General features: G+C 33.7%; 3 protein-coding genes across 7 annotated transcripts; 2 read left to right on the top strand and 1 right to left on the bottom strand.

The window, feature by feature from the left end:
* The first annotated feature begins 1,301 nt into the window (after positions 1-1,301).
* On the top strand, positions 1,302-4,723 carry LOC25499556 (lipid phosphate phosphatase delta). The gene is made up of 8 exons (XM_013594843.3): positions 1,302-1,611; positions 1,728-1,823; positions 1,901-1,975; positions 2,089-2,219; positions 2,771-2,874; positions 2,968-3,096; positions 3,271-3,386; positions 4,093-4,723. The coding sequence occupies exons 1-8, from the start codon at positions 1,450-1,452 to the stop codon at positions 4,447-4,449; spliced, it is 1,170 nt and encodes a 389-aa protein (XP_013450297.1). The 5' UTR covers positions 1,302-1,449; the 3' UTR covers positions 4,450-4,723.
* A 1,368-nt stretch (positions 4,724-6,091) lies between these two features.
* Positions 6,092-9,314, top strand: LOC25499557 (protein WHAT'S THIS FACTOR 9, mitochondrial). 5 transcript variants are annotated; one of them, XR_003006760.2, is made up of 3 exons: positions 6,092-7,559; positions 8,667-8,763; positions 8,855-9,314. XR_003006760.2 is itself a non-coding variant. In XM_024769958.2 (2 exons), exons 1-2 carry the CDS (start codon positions 6,198-6,200, stop codon positions 7,458-7,460), a joined length of 1,140 nt encoding a protein of 379 aa, XP_024625726.1. In that variant the 5' UTR covers positions 6,092-6,197; the 3' UTR covers positions 7,461-9,276. The 5 variants fall into 5 exon arrangements, 1 of the variants encoding a protein (XP_024625726.1); XR_003006759.2 differs by having other exon boundaries at positions 8,667-9,314; XR_003006761.2 differs by lacking the exon at positions 8,667-8,763.
* A 4,156-nt stretch (positions 9,315-13,470) lies between these two features.
* LOC25499560 (serine/threonine-protein phosphatase PP2A catalytic subunit) lies at positions 13,471-19,616 on the bottom strand. The gene is made up of 11 exons (XM_013594848.3): positions 19,353-19,616; positions 18,401-18,457; positions 17,963-18,046; positions 17,600-17,671; positions 16,627-16,698; positions 16,338-16,378; positions 15,400-15,466; positions 14,458-14,649; positions 14,250-14,339; positions 14,048-14,155; positions 13,471-13,945 (listed from the first exon to the last, which is right to left on the bottom strand). The coding sequence occupies exons 1-11, from the start codon at positions 19,443-19,445 to the stop codon at positions 13,880-13,882; spliced, it is 942 nt and encodes a 313-aa protein (XP_013450302.1). The 5' UTR covers positions 19,446-19,616; the 3' UTR covers positions 13,471-13,879.
* Positions 19,617-20,062: the final 446 nt, after the last annotated feature.

Genomic DNA, 20,062 nt, shown 5'->3' on the forward strand with positions numbered 1-20,062 from the left:
CAAAGATATAACCTTCGACATGCAATTCTTCTTCAAGCTTAGTGATTTCTAGCAACAAAATACCATGAAAATAACCCATAAAAAAATAAAATTTCAGCACCATTACACAGAGAAACCAAAACTCCCTTCACCTTCTCATGATGTTTCGAATTAGTTTGCACCCAAATTCCTCATATTGAGATTTTATTTTCTGGGTTGCACCAAAAGTTCAGTGACTTTGAAGAATTTTGATTGGTGAAGTTGGAAGAATTCTTTGGGTTGTTATCATGGATGAGAGGTTGAAGACAAGTAAAATAATATAGTGTGGTTAGACTATGTAAGATCAGTGTTCCTCTTTAATCTCACCATAAAAATTAACTGTCCCATGGTGGGAAAAGATTAACCTTTTTCATGTGAAATGCCACCTCTTTTGAAATGTTTGATATATAATTGTTTCCTTCCATCTTTAAACACGTCACAATGTGTTTCGATGCATTGTTTGTTTTGGATTCTTGTATGAACCCTCACGACTTTATCCTTTATAAAAACGTCTCGTTGAATTTAGGAGTATGTGTTATGTATAAAGTTTCATTTGCCTCAATTTCATAATCAATATAAACTTTAAGATGTACTATAATGATAATTGATTTTGATTGCAGGTTTATTCTTTTACATTAGTAAACGTATTTGTTTTTTTTTTTTTTGACAAGAAAATAAAATAAAATAAACAAATATGTATTTGTTTATATATGCAAATTGTTCATACGAATATGAGTTTTGGTCTTTGATTCTATAATTTTTACCTTTTGTAGTTCTTGCAAATATACTTTTTTTTTTTTGTCATTATTTTGTTTTAGTCCACGTAAAATTCATTTATATTGAACAAAATTTTTATAATCTAAACATATTTAACTAAATGATTAAATTCAGATGGTAACTAAATTTCATCTAAGAACACAAATTTAATTTAATTTTAAAAAAAATTCTTAACCAAATTTTATTTACTTTAAGACTAAACTTCAAATTACTAAAAGTTCATTCTCAAAAAAATAGCACCGTAACTGTAGTAAAATTTCAGCACTCAAGATACCATAAAATTCAACCAAATCTAACACACCTTATGGTTGCCATGAAATTCAACTAATTCTAGGACCACATACCACCATACCATATTCCAACCGAATCCATTTATGGCTCAAAATAAAGCCACTTTTCTTTTTCTCAAGAAAATTAAAAAAAATCAACCCTGTTTTATTTTTTTAGAATAAGAAAATTGAATTAATGCAAATAGCATAATAATTTCATAATAATCTAAATTTAGATTCAGTCAAGCCAGCCAGCTTACTATTTCTGTTTCAACCAACGTTTCTCGTTTCTTTCTTCTTTCATTTCTTTCTTGTTTTCTAGTATTCTGTTTCTCTCTTCTCTTCTGCTATCACAGAGAGAAGAGAGATAATAACAAGAACAAAAATGGAAAATTCATCACTTTGGCAAGGTGCGATTCTTGGTGGAATTCTCTTCTGGCTTCTCTCTTCTTCATACCTCAATCTCACTCTCAAACTTCGATCTTTCCTTCAACCTTTCGTCACTCACTATGTTCAATCCGGAACCCCAATTCTCCTCCAGATCCAGGTAACAAAAACAGAGCGCACCATAATTTTATTCTCTTAAAAATTTCATATTTTCGATGTTTTTGTTGTAAATGCTGACTTTTTTTTTTTTTTTTTTTAAATTTTTGGGTTATGCAGAGTTACAGGGCTGGATATCTTGATGCTATTTTTTCTGGCTTGTCTTGTGTTGTTTCTGTGCCATTTTACACTGCTTTTATCCCTATGTTATTCTGGGTATGTATAATTTGATGATATTATACAAAATTTTGAGTAAAAAACTGTAAATTTATTGGAATTTGGCTTCTGTGTAGAGTGGTCATGGTCAATTGGCTAGGCAGATGACGTTGTTGATGGCGTTTTGTGATTATATAGGGAACTGTATAAAGGTGTGTATGTTTGTTTTGAATCAGAATTTGATTCAACACTTTGTTTAGTCGTTACAAGTTGTTGTATTTGTTGTCTGTGGACTCAAGGTGTTTGTTGTTTTGTCGCACTAAAGGATGTGGTTTCAGCACCAAGACCTGCATCCCCACCTGTGAGGAGAGTAACTGCTACAAAAGATGAGGAAGAGAATGCTTTGGAATATGGATTGCCTTCTTCTCACACACTTAATACAGTTTGCTTATCTGGGTAATTCATTTTTTTATGCTTGTGAAATTGGCTTCTGCATCGTAATTTTTTGAGAAATTATCTTATTTAACTCTTTAGACATCTACAGGTTCATAAATAGTTTTCCGTAAGTGAATAACGACAAATTTATTTTAATTGAAAAGTTTCCATGGACCTAAGCCTAGGCATTTCAGATATTTTTTATTCTAATAATTTTGTTAGAGTTTAGAGCGAGCGAGTTTTGAGTTGTGTTCTTAAAGCTGCTTGCTTATAGTGGGGTTGTTGTTGGGTTGTTAGTTATGTACTCTGACCAAATAATTGATTAGGTGTGCATGCCTTACAATCCAAGTTACATGATTTAGCTTCATATTTCTTATCTATTTTCCGGGCCAACTAAGAAGGATTGGAAAATTAAATAAGTAAAAACATGGTAATGCATTTGCGATCATATATTTTATGTTTCTCCGATCATCAGCTTAAATTGATTAGAAATGAGAAAGATGAAACATTTGCTTTCAATTCTCTGTGTTTATCATTAATATATGTTTTTCCTTGGAATGGATGTTTATCAGCTACCTTTTGCACTATGTCCTGACTCATACCCAAATTCAAGGTGCCTATATTACTTACTTTGGAGTTTCCCTTGCTTGCTTGTTTGTGGCCCTTGTTGGTTTAGGTAGGCTTTTTTATTACTTCTTATCTGTTAGTGGATCTCTACTTTTGGCCTATTGCAAAACAGACAATGAAAATTGTTTGTTATTTTTTGTAGGAAGAATTTATCTCGGTATGCACAGTTTGATTGATGTTGTTGCTGGCCTATTTATTGGACTCGGAATCCTTGGACTTTGGCTTACAGTTGATGAATGCATAGACAGTTTCGTGATCTCAGGGCAAAACGGTATTCCTCTAAATGAATATTTCAGCACATGCTGCTCGCTCATGCTCATAATGTAGAAATTGAATTAGATTATATTTGTTACTAATTTCTCAAGGTTTTCAGAATTTTTGTTACTAATCTCAACAGATTGTTTTTCCTTGTATTCTAACTTATCTTAATGTGTTTTGGTTGCAGTTACAACTTTTTGGGCTGCTTTCAGCTTCCTACTGCTCTTTGCTTATCCAACTCCTGAACTTCCAACTCCAAGTTTTGAGTTTCACACTGCTTTCAATGGTGTTGCATTGGGAATTGTAAGTAATTTCTCATCTTTTAATGTCATCGAAGTGTATTTCATCTTACTTCTTTTATCATGAATGAATATACTCTAGTTTATATAATCTCGTAATTGTATAGGGTTATACATACCGAGTGAGAACAGAATTTTGTAATGTAGCACTTGAGTAGAGTCATAGACAAAAAGAGGACATCAAATTCTGAACGTTTCTAGGGCTTGAGCTGCATCTGACTAGTTTCGAACAGTGACATTTGAAGTGAATGTGCTTCATGTAAATTCATGCAGCGCAGCTGTAAAGTGAACACATCAAGTGCCTGGCGACAAACTATAGAGCATTAAAGATCCATATTAATCTTGAGCATGTTAGTTACAATTTGATATGCTTGAGGATCAATGTTAAGCAAGTGTTGTCTAACAGCGGTGCTATAGTGCTATAGCATACCGGATTTTGATGAATCCTCTACAAAAACCACAATGCTATCCTAGTTTTGCTATTAGGGCAATAACAGCCGCTGTTCAAGTTTCTGCTAATGCTTGCTGATGTAGTGACTAGTGACAATAGCGTCTAGCTGAATTAGTCTCAGGTTGTTTGTTGATTCACAGCAATAAGACCATCAAGTCACTCCCCTGAATATTTGTCAATTCACAAATATTTCCTGAGCAATTTTGTTACTTGTACTGTATATGTATTAATTTAATTGCAAATTGCGAATGTTCTTCAGGTTTCTGGGGTACAGCAAACATACCATCAGTTTCACCACAACACTGTTCCTCGTTTGTTCTCTTCAGAACTGACAGTGCTTGTATTCACGGGAAGAGTGCTCTTAGGAATACCTACGATTCTAATCGTGAAATTCTGCAGTAAGACACTTGCAAAATGGACAATTCCCGTGGTAGCAAACACATTGGGCGTCCCAATAAAATCAACCACCTATATCCCCACATTGAATGGGGCTAAGACTGGAGAAAAGTCAAAGGCTTTCGATGTTGATACCGGAATTAGATTTCTCCAATATGCAGGTCTTGCATGGTCTGTGGTCGACCTAGTGCCATCTATTTTTTCATACACGAACCTGTGATGTGCAGATTTACCTCTATTTTATTTAATTTTTGTACAGAGAGGTACATATAATGTATCATACAAGAACACTAGATGTCTAGATCATTTCCACCCAGTGAAATTTCATCTCGATGAGAATTCACTGAAGGCTGGTTTTGTTTTTACAAGTAGGTTTAACATAATCCATCGAAGATGTTCTTCAATCTTCACGCACCATACGAACTAAGCAATAAACAAGTAGCCTTCGATTGGAATTGGACTAGTATTTCAAACATCCTATGTTTATGTTTAAATTTGCATATTTTTATTCTTCACGCAAGGATTTTTCCAATTCAAAATCAAACACTAATAGAGAGCAACCAGAATTATATTGTCAAAGTACGTGTATCAAATATTATTATTTTTTTGAGAGGAGGGTACGTGTATCATATCCAATGATGTTGGTGCACAGATAGATAATATTAATTTATTTTTTGTTTTTCATAAGTTACTTTCACAAAAGGTAATTCAATTCCAATCATGGTGGAAAAATAAATGAGTAAATAGTGAGTTACCTCTGAAATTGTAAGTTTCGTCAATTACCCCCCTGAAATTAACAAAACTTCAATTACTCCCTTGAAATTGCACAACGTTAATCAATTTACCCCCTACGTCAAATATTTATGTTAGTCAACATAACGTTTTCCAAATACCCCCTCTGAAGTTTTGCACTTATGTGCAAAATGCCCCCTAAACTTGAAAATTTATATTTTGTTTTCTTATCTTTAAAAGTGATTGCATTATCACTGAATTGTGGAGCTTGAAACGAAGAAAAAAATACAATATTAATAAGCAATCACATGCATGATGACAAACTAAACACACTCAACAATGAATACAAACACAACACATAAAGTTTGTGAATTGGTTTTCCTGGACAAGCCATGAGCGACAGTTAAGTGTCGTAGGGGAGAACAATAGTTAACTACCGCTCACACCAATAAACTGCAGTTAATTGTCGTTAAATGTAAAAAGGTAATTTCAAGATGTTTGAGAACATATCAGACTATCTAAAGAGCAATTTTTCAATTTTAAAGCTTTACCCTTGTAATTCGAAAGAACAAATGAAAGTGGTATTCCAAAGTTATAGTGAGTATAGTTAGATTGTTTCTTTTTTCACTCTAATAGTTTCTCACGCGTCCTACATGTTTTGGATTTTATAATATGAATTAGGTGCGAGAGTAGATATATCAAAGACAAGTCAGTCCACGTATTAGGTCTGATTTATCTTTAAAATACATACTCATTCTTCATCATATAATATCACTAGCTATATTTTTTAACTCGTGTAAAATTGTCAAAATGACATAATTTGGGAGGGGAATTAACTATTTCATGTTAACTCTAAATCATCTCCTTGTGTTTTTGTTTCTATGAAGTGTCTTTTTTTTTAAGAGCCGATGAAGTGTCACTAAATATATCATTAATTGAATGAACCTAATCATCAAAATTTATTTATTATTAAAAACGGAGGGAGTATGTATGTAAGCATTTTTCTTTTTGGTAGTGGTCGGAGTTTAAACTCCAACCTTGCCTATATTATGCATTTGTCGATTATGTAAGCATATTAAAGAGTAATGTAAGTGGTTTATAATTTGTAAAAAAAAATAAAAAATGCATAACTCTAACTCTATTATTATGCTGTGTACTCAAGTCCCATAGGACTCAAGACAGTTTTCATATTCATCAATTAAACCCTAACCCTAACTCTAACTCCAATCGAAGAAGATGATGATGAACAAATTCAAAACTGCAATGCTTCCATTTCAGAATCTCCAATTACAATTTCAATCTCGTGGCATAGCAAAAGTACGTTTAAAGTGGGTGAAAAACCGAAGCATTGATCACATAATCGACAAAGAAACCGATCTAAAAGCCGCTTCACTTCTCAAAGACGCTATCAAACGTTCCTCCACCTCTTTCCTCACCGCCAAAACCTTCTCCGATTGGCAAAAGCTTCTCGGCTTAACCGTCCCCGTTCTCCGTTTCATCCGCAGGTATCCTACTCTCTTTCACGAATTTCCTCACCCTCGTTGGAACTCTCTTCCTTGTTTCCGTTTAACCGATACAGCGCAATTGTTAGATTCTCAAGAACAATCTATTTACGCTGTTCACGAAAACGACATTGTTGAAAGATTTTCGAAGGTACTTATGATGATGAAATCAAGGACTGTTCCAATTCAGTCTCTTTATCCTCTTAAATTTGATTTAGGTTTACCAGATGCGTTTGAGAAAACTCTAATTCCTAAATATCCTGACAAATTTCAGTTTGTTAAGGCTGGTAATGGTGTTTCCGCTATTCGCCTTGTGGATTGGTGTGATGAATTTGCGGTCTCTGCTTTGCAGAAGAGTAATCAGTGTGAGAGTGAGAATGCGAGTGATCAGTATAGAGATTTTAAGAGAGGGAAAACTGCATTGGTTTTTCCGATGAGATTTCCGAGGGGTTATGGTGGGCAGAAGAAGGTTAGGTTTTGGATGGATGAGTTTCAGAAATTGCCTTATATTTCGCCGTATGCTGATAGTTCTAAGATTGATCCTAAAAGTGATTTGATGGAGAAACGCGTTGTTGGGGTTTTGCATGAGTTTTTGAGTTTGTGTTTGCATAAGAAAACCAAGAGGAATTACTTGAGAAGTTTGAGGGAGGAGTTGAATCTTCCTCATAAGTTTACTAGGATTTTTACTAGATATCCTGGGATATTTTATCTTTCGTTGAAGTGTAAAACAACTACGGTTACTCTAAGAGAAGGGTATGCGAGGGGGAAATTGGTGGATCCGCATCCTCTTGCTCGCCATAGAGATAAGTTTTACCATGTAATGAGGACGGGGCTTCTTTATCGTGGTGATGGATCCTTGAAACTTGGGGAAGATGCTTCTTTGATGCTTGATTCTGTGGAGAATGATGAAATGGGAGACGGAGATTCTGAGGAAGAGGTTGAAACAAGCGACGAATTTTGTGAGGGTGATGTTTCAGATTCAGATGATAGTGAATGAGGTTTTGTTTTCAATTATACCGAATTGTACTTTTTATACATATTGAGACAAGCAACATGGTGATTAGTTTGAAGAAATTATTTGCTCTCCACTTACCTGGTTAGTTGCTAGCTCTATTCCAAACTTGCAAGTAATTTTGAATATGATGGCTCTGTTATTAAGATCAAATTGTAACAATTATGAATTGGATAAGTTATTTGATCTGTCTTGCTAGGAACCGTGAAACATTCTTATAGTTTTCATTTTATACTTTGTTTTTTACTATTATACTGCTATAGGGTATGGTGCATTTGGGTGTGCTTCTTCTACTTGTTACTATTATTATGAACATAAAAAATTGAGGTCTGAAATCATTGATCAATTTACTGAAAGTACAGTTTGTGGAGTGAAAATCTCATTCTCCTCTTTAAAATTATAAATAGGTAGGAAAATTTGAGTAAAAAAAGATCAGGGAAAGCTTGATAATGATTTGCAAGTGTTTGTGAGCTTTATGTTGTTGATAAATAATTGAATGTGAGTTTAGACAAAATTTTGTACTCTGATGTCTGTTGTGCAATGTTATACCGATTCACATATGTTGAATGATTGGCTACACTGTTGCTATGAAATAATTAGTTTGTTTTCAGCAAATATTCACACCAACTAGGGATATCAATCTTCTTTAAAGTGAGAGTAAATATTCATGTTACTGTTGATCCTGTTTTTCTTGATGTTATCTGCAAAGCTTGAAATCTTTGCCTCAAGTTGGTGAATAGCATGACATTTAATTATTTAACTAATTGAGCATTGAGAATTAAAGAAAAAGTAAATTGGAATAGCCTCCTAATGTAATGTTTTGATTTTCTTTTATTTTCAGTTCAGAATTGAGAATTAAAGAAAAAGTAAATTGAAAGTTGCCCTGTTTTTAATGTTTTGTGCTTCTTGAGTTTGAATAGTAATTTGAGTCAACAAAGTTTGAATAGTAGCTAAGAATGGGAAACTGGGAATACAGGAATTGTGATTATACGAGTAATTAATGGTTAATTGATAGTAACGAGCTACCCCTCAGTTCCATAATATGACTTGTTTGACTATTTCAAACCAATAAAAAAAATGAATAATGTTATGTTGACTATTTCTAATTGCAATGTATATTAGATAGAGTCGACAATTATGATGATGAATATCTTACTGCATGTGTATTTATAAGTATGATATATATTGGAGGTTGTCCCACGATAGAATCAAAGAAGATCATTGAGAGATCTGTAATTGTTCATGACTGAACGTTATGAAGGTGTTTGATCCATATGGCCATGATCATGTAAGCGTATGAAGATTTTCGTTGTTGTTGTATGTTATGGTTTCAGAGAGTTTTTTGTTGGCTGCTAACTGACCAGCCTTCATTTGTATAGTGTGTTGAGACCAGCTTGTTTTGTGATACAAAGTGGGCACCAGTGGGTCCAACATATTCTTGAGGTACTTACGACATGTAAGCAGGCATCTGGCTGTGGGAGGGGAATAGGTTAGCTGGTGGAGTATCAAACCTAACAGCATCATTGGCCCAGCAGATGCGGATCAAGTACTGTCGTCTGTTTATTACTGTTTTGAGGGTTATAGGCTAATTTTTGTAAATATTCAAAGTTTTGAGGGTCAGCACAGTGTCAGGAATAAGAAGGAAACTGAGTGTAATAAAGCAAACCTCTATGGATTTTAGTTTTCATATAGTTGGATGAGAATTTTATGCTTTCTGTTATAAAGGCATAGTCTGTCTAAAGCTAGGACGTTTTGAATTTGTTATTTTTATTTTCCCTCAGATAATGATTTACTTCTATAATCCTTATGATCACCTTATTTTTATGCTTTCTGTTTTTATTGGTCTCTCTGATTATGACTTATTTTTAATGAATACATTACAACTTACAAGTCCCTTGGATAGAAACAAATTCTACATGTATATTAACGAAGAAAAGAAAGATGAAATTCTGAACCTATAATCAGTGTACAATGATATTGTTAGTTTGTTACTCCTTTAAAATGTGTGTATCATACGTGCACATCTTCAATCACTTGTAAGCTTAATTTCAATTAAATTCTAGCACATAGAAGGTTTGCAACTGTGATAGACGTTAGCTCCTAACTTATGAAGAAAGGTTTTATGCAACTATTGAATCAAATATAAACCAGTTTAAATTAGCATTTAGCACATGATTTTTGCAGCTGAGATAAGTTTTAGTCTATAATAATTTATGATAAAAAAAAAACCTCGCTAATTTACAGGGGTTTTGGATCAGTTAAATGAGAGAGTATATATAATAAAAATAAAAATAAAACTACATTTATTTTCTGCATGCGTTTAAAAAAATTATCCAAACTAACCCATAGTTTTTTTTATAAATGATCATGTGATTTGAGTCAATAACTAGTCCTTGAAGATCAGGACTGTTGATGAAAAGTGGGAAACAAAATAGCCTGCAAAAATCTCCTCTGAATTTTATGGTTTTTTATTGCTATTTTTGCAGCTTGGTTTATGCAAGATTGTAGGTTGTTTTGCTCTATTTGATTTAGCTCCCTTTTGCTACCCCTTGTTGTTTGATTATTATTTTGATTATATGTCTAATTCCTTTACATTTTTGCTATGTACCTTGTTTGACAAAATGATAGGTTCACGAGTTCTGGAATAGTCTCATCAATTTTTTACTTCTAATTTCCTGGAATAGTCTCATCAATTTTTTACTTCTAATTTCCATTTTATTGGGTATTTGCTGTGATTTTCTGTTTGGTGTACAACATATTGTCTCTACATCATTGAAGATCTTGACTCAATTTTTTCTTCCTTTTTTTCGCGATCATGTACTTGTCTAGTAAAATGGACATGCTTGTTTGATTTGTCGTCTATTAGGCGCAGAGCTATTGCCTGCTTGAGAAGGTCATGTTGTGTGGCGTGAACACAAGAAGTTGGACTTTGCAGAAAAGAGATGGTGGAGGATACTTAAGCTAGAGGAATCTGTGGCGTAGAGGTTTTGCGTGAGTTAAAAAATCCAGTCATAGTAGCTAAAACCTCGAAAGGGAGGATATAAAACATGATTTGAAAAAGAAGTTGACATGGAAACTCTACACTTTACTAGGTGTAATATTATGCGGTGGTTAATAGAACTCTACATCACCAATTAATTTTATGTGATAGCCATGTTGTTTTCATCAATTCTATGTACCTCATTTACTTTTTACACAATTATCATTCTAGGACATTCCTGTTCCGGGTTAGTTTTTCAAAAGTTTTGTTTACGTAGATTATTTATTGGAATAGGCTTCAGTAATCTGGATTCATTTATGAAAGCTTCCAATGATCTTAATTTCCTTTCACAGAAAGGAAAAAAAAAAAACATCAATGATCTTAATTTCGTGCACTGCATGTGCACATCACCGATTCCAGAACTTGTAATCCTGTATATACATACATAAAATGAAATAATGCAGCAAGTATTTCTGTATACACTTGCTGCTCATGTCAAGATGAAAAATGCTGCACCACAAATCGATTAAGAACTCCCTCATTATATATCTTTTCAGTTTGGATTCACCAAGCATTTCAGTTCCAATGTAAGTTATGACTCTTTCTTTACTCCGATCATTTTCTGAATCAAGCATTAGCTCATTTTCCTTCAACAAGACGTCCCTCTTGTCACTTGACTTGGTGTAGACTAACCCATCAGTTTATGAAGAGTGCATTGTAGTGCTGGCCTTGCCTCCTTTTCTGCTGACAATTTCCTAGATTCAGACATATTTGAGGAAAATCCAGTTTATTCATCTGTCTCCATTGAAGCTGCGATGGTACTAAAATATCTTTGAAGCAACAATGTTCCCTTAAACGTTGAGCTAGGACTGACGTTTGTGTTAACATATTCGCAACCATTCAAGGGATGAAATGGTTGTGTAAGAAAAATAGGATCTACTTAAGGAGAAGCTTTGAAAGAGGGAAAAATCATAATATAAGATGGGTTTTGCAGGTGAATAATCGTAATAGTTGACATGGGATTTTGATGGTAGATTGCTGCCACTAATAACTTCGCTTTGATGGTGAAGCTCATCAGATGGAAGACCTATAGTATTCAATGAAAATGGAACTAAATGACTTCTATTCTTCAGTGATGTAGAGTTCCGCCTTTTATATATGAGAAATCTGCAGGTTGTTGCTGCAGTTCTAAGCATTTATGACAAGTGACAAAAGGAGCTACACCTGCTACTGGCTTGTGATGTTGCATAGCCAAGTTCGGTTTCTCATTTAAGTATTTCCTCTATGTAGTAGCCCTATGCGTCTGAAAATTAGAATTTGTTTCACAAAAGCATTGTGGAGCTGAAGAGCAACAATCTTGCGCTTGATAGGACCTGTATAAATCTTCATGTTGGAAACGAACACGTAGTGACGAGTGACGGATATGCTGAGATATTCGAACATGGGTAACAAGAATGATCAACATTCAACACGATGTGCAAAACTTGTTGCATTAGCTTAAAAGGTATCCACGAGTATTTATGACATTGGTGCAACATGTTTCCATGATTACATCTTCCACTACCCCTAGAGTGATCAAGAGAATGAGAAAACCTTCCCTCATGAAGGTCTTGGCTATGGTATTGGTGCGCAGAACTATAGTTTCCCTTGTAAGATACACCAGTGGTTTGTCTTCTATTTATCTCCTCACTCATATATGAGTCTTTTTGTTCTTTTTGTTGATCCTGCAACTTATTAGCCATTCTCAAAAGTTTCATCTTCTCCTGGTCAGTGTCCTCAGGAGTCACGTGAAAGAAAGCTTGAGCTCTCATCAGCATTCCATTTTTTGGCCTGCAACTTTCATTGTGTGATTGATAACCACTTCGATGAAAAGACATTCTCGATGGAAACTCGTGATCTCTCCGTGATTTGTGTTGTCTAACATTTCGTTTTGATTCTTTCTGCTCTCTTTCATGATATGATTCTTTTCATGTGTCATATGTGATTGAGGTTGTTCTCCAAGATCACCGTATATGTAGCTATTAGCAAGGCCTTTACTGTTTTTGATCCTTCCCTCAGCAACGGTGTCAGCGTCTTGAAAGAATAATAAATAAATTGAGAGGAACTGTTTTAGACAGGTTAAATTTTTCCGCTTCGTGTTTAGTTTTTTTTCTTCCTTTTTACAAATCAATTTAGTCATTACAGTGGGATTTCCCCCCTCATTATAGTCTGATTCAAGTGTAAAATTTGTATATTCAATAGATTTGTTTTGACGAAAGCATAATTTATTCCCTAAATCAGTTGAAGACAAACTCTTTGGTTGATCCCAACTCCTACATATACATTTTTTTTATTAGCATGTATTTGTGGGAAGAAGGCTGGTTTTGTTTTTACAAGTAGGTTTAACATAATCCACCAGACGAAATAAGCAACACACAAGTAGCCTTCCATCGGACTAATCTTTCTGCTTTCCTTTACATTGCATATTTTTATTCTTCACCCGAGGATATTTCAGATTCAACTAGGGTAAAAACAAAACATTATCATGATCAAAAATAAAAACAAACACTAATAGAGAGAGCAATCAGAACTATATTGTCAAGTTTGGATGTGTGTATCATACCCAATGAAGTTAATGTACAAACATATGATTTATTTACCTTTTGTTTTTCATAAGCTCTTTTCACAAAAGGTAATTCGATTCCAATCATGGTCGAAAACTTAATGGGGCAGCTGTTCGGGTTGTGATTTAATATCATCTCGACGAGACATGGAATCTAATTTTATTTAAATTGTTTTAGATGATAGATGTCACGCCAAATTAGATTTTAACACATTTATGAAACATGGCTGATTGCAGTTTAAAATACTCAAATTCCATACCACTGCATAAGAATGTAAGTGAGTTGGTTCAAAGGATCGAAAAGTCCAGAACTCAAGCATCATACATTTAGTAACTGAACGTGAGTCAACAACTAAAAATAAAGGATAGAATACAGCTAAAAATTATGAATAACTTTAGCTAAGAGCTACTAATTAAATTAAACACACTTCATGCAACTTTTACTAAAAAATTGAGATAACATATCAATATCCACGAGTTAAAAAAATCCGGTCATAGTACCTAAAGCCTTGAAAGGGAGAGATATGAAACATGATTTGAAAAAAACATACAAAAAATATCCACATTTTGCTGGAATAGTACTTCCTTGTAGTCATATTCTTGACAACTTCTCCAGAAAGGGTGTCCAGCAATTTCTTGAGTGCAACAGATCGGTGGAATATTGTCTGCCTATTATACATCAATGCGGCCTTTGGACAACCACAATATCAATTGATATAAATGCCTACAGCAATCTCACCAACGAGGATCCACAACTACCTGAAATTAGACTGGAAGTAGAGTAACCACGATATACCAGTATGACATCCAGCAGCAGCTGCTTTACAGGAAGTAATCAGGCGTTCTTCGGGTGACATCAGGTTCTCCTCTCCTTGGAGCAGGTTCAAACTGCAAGCAATTCAAATTTGTGTACAGAAATCCAAGGGATGGAACTAAAACATTTTTACCAAACAATGTGGGCAAATTATGTTGAATAACAGAGAAACAGACCTGGATAAATGTGTGGCCCTTGCAATCATCAACCTCCAATATGGAAGCCATGTTCCCACATCGGTAACAGTAGTTAGGAGCACTAAAAATAGTAACCACCTTTTGTTCCTGTTTGAACAAAACAATGCACATGGTTAAAACTTCACCCCTGTAATTCTAAAGAGCAAATGAAAGATTATCATTCCATGAGAAGGACAATTACATGAGCCCAGTTAAATCCATCCATAACAAGCTGGTGAGCTCTAGCAATCAATTTAAGGCTGTTTGTGTGATTGAATTGTTCAGATATATCCTGAAAAAATGCATATTGGAATTGAAATTAAAATTAAAACTAAAACAATAATAGATTTCTAGTGCTTCAACAAAAAACTCAGTCATGTACAGAGTTGAGATTAAAGCAATGATTTTACCTGACCAAAGGTATATCCAGCACCACGAGGAGAAATCCCCCAACCACATCTGTCATCTGGGTCAGACCACAGTAGATCACACATAGGCCCTTCATGAGGAACCTCTTGAACACGATCAAAGTTCCTTATGTTATCGAGGGTCTCAATTGAAGGTGACAGTCCACCATGCAAACAAAATATTTCTGATTCAACCTGGAAGGGGCATTATAAGGCTTGTTTGTTGCTGTTGTTGATCAAAATTTTGTAACAAAACTTAACAATTTCTGATTTATTTGTCATGTCAAACTGAGGAAAGTTGTTCAATCAATCTAACATCATAAAGCATGATCAAGACAAAGCATGATCAAGACAATTATTTTCAATAGAACTAGTCACAACAGACATTCTGATTTTGGAAACTACAAAGACTCTGATGATAGATTTGTCAGAAAATCTTCATATCTTGAAATATAAAATAATCCATGGTTAAGCAAACTACATGTGTTTGTTGAAACTTACCACTTTGTATATTTAGGCCGTCATCACAATCACAAACTAGAAATCTACTACTTGCAAGTTCAATTTTTTTTTATTAATATTGAACAGAAAGAAATTGAGGCTAGTTTATCATTCGGAAAATATGTACAGATAAGATAAGCCATAAGACATGATGTAAGGAGCAATATTAGCATTCTTCAGGTATTAACTTCTTGAGGAAAAGAACAAGTGAGTGATAAAGATAGAAGACGCATGTAAGAGAAATGTACACACAGTTCTTTGAACAGCAAAAACAAAAGGTAAATGTTTATAATTTCAATTAATATTGGGAACAGAAACACAATTATTCCAAAAAATCCCTCAAATTTCCAAATTTTTAATTTTCATTATAACTTACATGAACTAACAAAACACTTCAAAATCTCGAACAAAAATACATAAATAGAGAGGGCATAAAGAACTAACCAATGCAGTCAATGGAAAAAAATCAAAGAGGTCTGTAAAGATCTTCCAGACATTAGCACTCCCATATCTGCAAATAAAGATTAAAAAAAGACAAACAAGATCATGAATGTGAAAAAATAATAGAGCAAGAAACTAGATGGTTTAAGCGCAAGAAACTAAACCTATAAGGTAACATCTATATGATCATCTGAATTCTGAACTCATAAAGCTGAGCCTAGCAAAGGATGTAATCCTTCCCTCAAAAGCAAAACTTTCTTATATTGGCTATTTTGAACATTACTTTTGAAAAGATAATTTATTTTAATTTCATATTGCATCATGAAGTGAGCATTTTGTCTAGGTTGTCCACAGTAAGTGCCAGGTCAAATCAAATATCTTTATTTGGTTCTCTCATTTCCAAAATAAATAGTATTCCATATTCTTTATTCTTAGGGGCAATAATAGGACAGGTTTTTATAGTTTTTACCGATGTTAACAAAAACAAAGGATGTTGTAATAAATAATATGATATTTTATACCATACGACTTCCTTGACATCATCACTAATATGTCATATCTTTCACTATATAATAAAACTGAAGAACTCAAACCAACAAACAAATCAAAAGGCTACATAACCACCAAATCATCAGCACAACTCAGATGCTCACCCCAGAACTCCAGTTCAGTACCATAAAATAATAAGAAACGAGGGAACAAATATCACAAGTTAAAATTCAATACGAGCATATTGCAATGGAAAATAAAAAGGATTTCCCTATAATTCACATTTAAAAAGAAGTTTATGACGCCAATAACACTACTAACAAATATGTACATTTGTATTCAGCAAAACGGACTTCATTTGGAAAAATTATGACATTATATGCCTAAGTTCTCTAGACAGAAGTATCTCATGTTTTGTTCTGTTTGACCTCCAAAGAAGGTGCGAAACTCACTTTCTTAGGCATTCGTCGTAAAATCCATATACTTGAGTAATCTGCATAAAAGAAAAATGACAAAAAAACAATTCAACAAATAATAAAAACCAATACAAGTCTTCAAATTAAAGCTGGCAATATTTAGTGATAACAATATAAAACAGAACTAAAAAGCATCCATGAATGGCTAAATTTTAAATCATTCAAGACTAAATAGTTACTATATAAGTTTTAGAAATAAATGCCATAAAGGAACTCAGGAGACATGAGCAACATAAAAATTTGAGTGAAGAGTGAAAACAAGAACCTGACGGCTTTCATGGTTTCCTCTAAGAATAGTAATTCGCTGAGGATATCGCACTTTCAGTGCCACGAGGAGCTGGATAGAATAACTAATTAGTACATATGATAATATAAGACATGTAATCAAAGGAAAATTTAGAAACAAAATGTATTAACAAAAATAAATATCAATGCCGGTTCATCATCAGTCAAAATCCCACCTCAAGAAAGAATACTTAGAGAAATAGGTCAACCCTATGGATGAATCTTTCTTATAAATGGAAAATAACGTGCTGTACCGGTCATTGATATTTAGTGAATACGAGAATTTTTCCAAACCTCAAATCATGATATGCAAAATTAAAACATCAGCCTTGAAATAGCTCAGATATTTGACTAAAATATATTCATTGCAGGTTTAAGATTTTATCAGAATATGAGCTGTTCATAACCACCACCCATGGTCCACCTCCACCCCCAATGGCCAAAATTGAATAAACTACCATTATCTGTTACTCACAAGTCAAAAAGTTTACGCAGACAACCTTGAAAATATGATTGTAAGATAATGTAAATGTCTAAACAATCTCAATGCACATGTTATCCTTATCCATATTTCATCTTTGTCGACCTTCTACATCTTAACACATTAAACAGACAACTGGACATTCTAAAACTATTCCCTCACTTATGTGCCTGTGTTAAAATAATTTGAAGGCAGTATCTGCCATTCGGTAAGGTTCCATTTTCAGTTTAATCCCCCGAGCAAAAGACGAATTAAATGAAGCTCAAAGTCACAGTTGCCCCGAACTTCATCAACTACCATTTGAAAACAATTTCCCACCTAATGTTTGGTCTCCCTATCACATGAATACCATAAAAAAATGCACCTCCAAAGAGGTCTTATGCAGAGAGAGTAAAGAACATATTTTCTGAAAAAACTGTTGGAAAGTGAAAGAAATAAAAAAAGAAAACAAGTTTCGCATGGTTGAACTTACTGTTACAGTCTCAACTGAATAATAACCCCGGTCCACATAATCACCCATAAACAAGTAGTTTGTATCTGGACACTGTAAACAAAACACACATTCAATATCTAAATGATTAGCAAATATATCATCCAGAAACTTGCAAAAAATTGCCTTATCATGTTATGTTACATTTTGCAAAATTGAAGACAGAATCTTGGGGTCATAGTGAAGTCAGTTACGTAATTTGTGCATTACTCCTCTATACCTCCAATGCACTTTAAGCCTCAAGCTTCTTTGACAGGTCTTAGTTGGTTAGTTAGTTAGTTAATATATTCCCCAACTGAAACAGAAGATTGATTACAAATATAATTTCAAAGTCGGAAATTATACCTTCCCTCCAATTCGAAATAATTCAGCAAGATCGTGAAACTGCCCATGAATATCGCCACAGATTGTCACAGGACTTTTCACAGGCTGTAGTAAAGAAGATACCAAAAGAAAAAAGAATTAATGTTTTCTTCATCTAAGATGAGAAAATGGCAAATAAAAGGGGCATTGAAATGCTGTAATGAAATTGGTAAAATTGCTATATTGCACTAGGCGGCAAGCAAATTAAGCATTTCAAGAATGAAAGATCGAAGGAATTACTTATTTCTTCCACAAAATAGGCCTTAAAAGCAAAGATAGAGTTCAAAACTGACTAATTACTGATTTAATAAAGGAATATTTTTCATGCAATGCAAGCAGGCAGTGATGCAAGTGAGATGAAGGTATCCGGAAACAGAAAATGGCCTAATTGAAAAATAAGGCAGGAAGAAAAGGCTCTACCTGGACATTACTTTCATCCATTAAAATCTCCTTAGCCTTCTCACATAATTCTTTAACCTACAGTTAGAAAACAAGATCAATAGTTAATTTTTATGTACTATTTGTTTTCCCCAGGGTGATAATACCACAAGGAGTAAATGAAATATAGCCCCCTAATAAGAAACAACTATTAAAAACAAATACAGAAACAATCAACATAAAATGATATTTCCCCAAGATACATCACTCAGATAGCAATGACACCCAAATATTGTTCCCATCTCAATAAATTGAAAATAAACAAATTTCACTACTACAGCTTTTGCATGAAAAAATAAACAAAGCAAAACTAGATGAAACCACTAAAATATCATAAATAATATATTAAGAACCAACACACTTCCATTTTAATTTGATCAATCTTCAATCACATCCAATTAACCAGAATTAAGCTTCAACTTACAAGCCATAGAAAGCCAACATCTGAATCCACTAAAATACCAACAAATTCGTGACATTCTGTAGGTAATCAAATCGCCATATTTATTTTGGTGGAAACCCAATCACCAAATTGCTACATTCGACAGAAATTGTTACAGCAATAGCAACAATCCAAGATAAATCGAAATTAATAAAAATTACATCTTTAGATTCCAAACGTCAAATGCGTTACAAACCATCATAGCATAACAACGAGAAAATCCCCTTGTAAAAAAAACGAATAATAAATAAATAAACAACATACAAGATAGCAAAAAATGAAATTTCATCAATTTAGAGCGAAATTGAATGTAAAAAAAAAATCATGGCATCTCAGTCTCTAAATCGCGAAATTAAACACAGTTTGTAATTGAATGCGACCTAAACTTAAAATGGGGGAAAAAGTAAAAGGTAGAAGAAATGAAGAGAAAATGGGCGTAATTGTTTGGGAATGATGTAGATCGAAAGAATTGAATGGAAATGGAAGGAAAACCTGTTGTTCGGAGAGTGGTTTGCACTGCATGAGCTGAGAGATCTGCTCGTTGAGATCGTGAGTGACATCGGCTATCATTGAATTGGCACCCATTGTATGAATCTGAAGAAAAATATTCAAATCAAAGGAACCCTAGCGAGCTAGGAGAAGAAGAAGATGATGATTTTCTCGCTCGGAGTGACGAGGAGAAAAGAAAGAAAGAGGAAGAGCAAAATGAAGATGGCGCGTGATTTAACAAGCCAAGCCAAAGCAAAGCACGGTCCCCGATAATCGCTTTTTTCTTTTCTCACTTTCTTTATTTCTTTTTTATAAACTTACTCCAAAAAAAAAAAAAACTATCATAATTCAAAATTCAATTTAAAGACAAATGTGGTTATGATATTTTTATTTTATTTTGCTAGATTGGTTATGGATTATTGTACTTACCTCGGTGGTGATATTGCATATTATATATAAGAAATGAAGTTCGAATCTCGTTAGTTTGGTGGTAATATTGCATATTATATACAAAATATGTAAGTATGGTTAAGGATTTTGTTTGATAGAAAAATATTTGATTGAGTAAGGCGGGTTCACCAAGAACATTGATAAATCTCAAATTCTGTTAATAAAGGTAGAGTAGATAGGCAATTACCCCTTGAAATTGTAAGTTTCGTCAATTATTCCCTTGAAATTAACAAAACTTCAATTATCCCCTGAAATTTCACAAC

Source organism: Medicago truncatula, chromosome 7 (genome assembly GCF_003473485.1).
Source record: "Medicago truncatula cultivar Jemalong A17 chromosome 7, MtrunA17r5.0-ANR, whole genome shotgun sequence".
Classification (NCBI taxonomy): domain Eukaryota; kingdom Viridiplantae; phylum Streptophyta; class Magnoliopsida; order Fabales; family Fabaceae; genus Medicago; species Medicago truncatula.

What these genes read in the sequence shown, in the direction of transcription:
- LOC25499556 (XM_013594843.3), top strand. Translation starts at nt 1,450, where the DNA reads ATGGAAAATTCATCACTTTGGCAAGGTGCGATTCTTGGTGGAATTCTC. An exon ending in TTATCCCTATGTTATTCTGG is followed by an intron (nt 1,824 to 1,900) that starts GTATGTATAATT and finishes GCTTCTGTGTAG; the next exon opens with AGTGGTCATGGTCAATTGGC. An exon ending in TGTGGCCCTTGTTGGTTTAG is followed by an intron (nt 2,875 to 2,967) that starts GTAGGCTTTTTT and finishes TATTTTTTGTAG; the next exon opens with GAAGAATTTATCTCGGTATG.
- LOC25499557 (XM_024769958.2), top strand. Translation starts at nt 6,198, where the DNA reads ATGATGATGAACAAATTCAAAACTGCAATGCTTCCATTTCAGAATCTC. An exon ending in TTGTTGAAAGATTTTCGAAG is followed by an intron (nt 6,615 to 6,737) that starts GTACTTATGATG and finishes GACAAATTTCAG; the next exon opens with TTTGTTAAGGCTGGTAATGG.
- LOC25499560 (XM_013594848.3), bottom strand. Translation starts at nt 19,445, where the DNA reads ATGGGTGCCAATTCAATGATAGCCGATGTCACTCACGATCTCAACGAG. An exon ending in GAAACCATGAAAGCCGTCAG is followed by an intron (nt 16,379 to 16,626) that starts GTTCTTGTTTTC and finishes TCTTTTATGCAG; the next exon opens with ATTACTCAAGTATATGGATT. An exon ending in TTTTTCCATTGACTGCATTG is followed by an intron (nt 14,650 to 15,399) that starts GTTAGTTCTTTA and finishes TGCCCCTTCCAG; the next exon opens with GTTGAATCAGAAATATTTTG.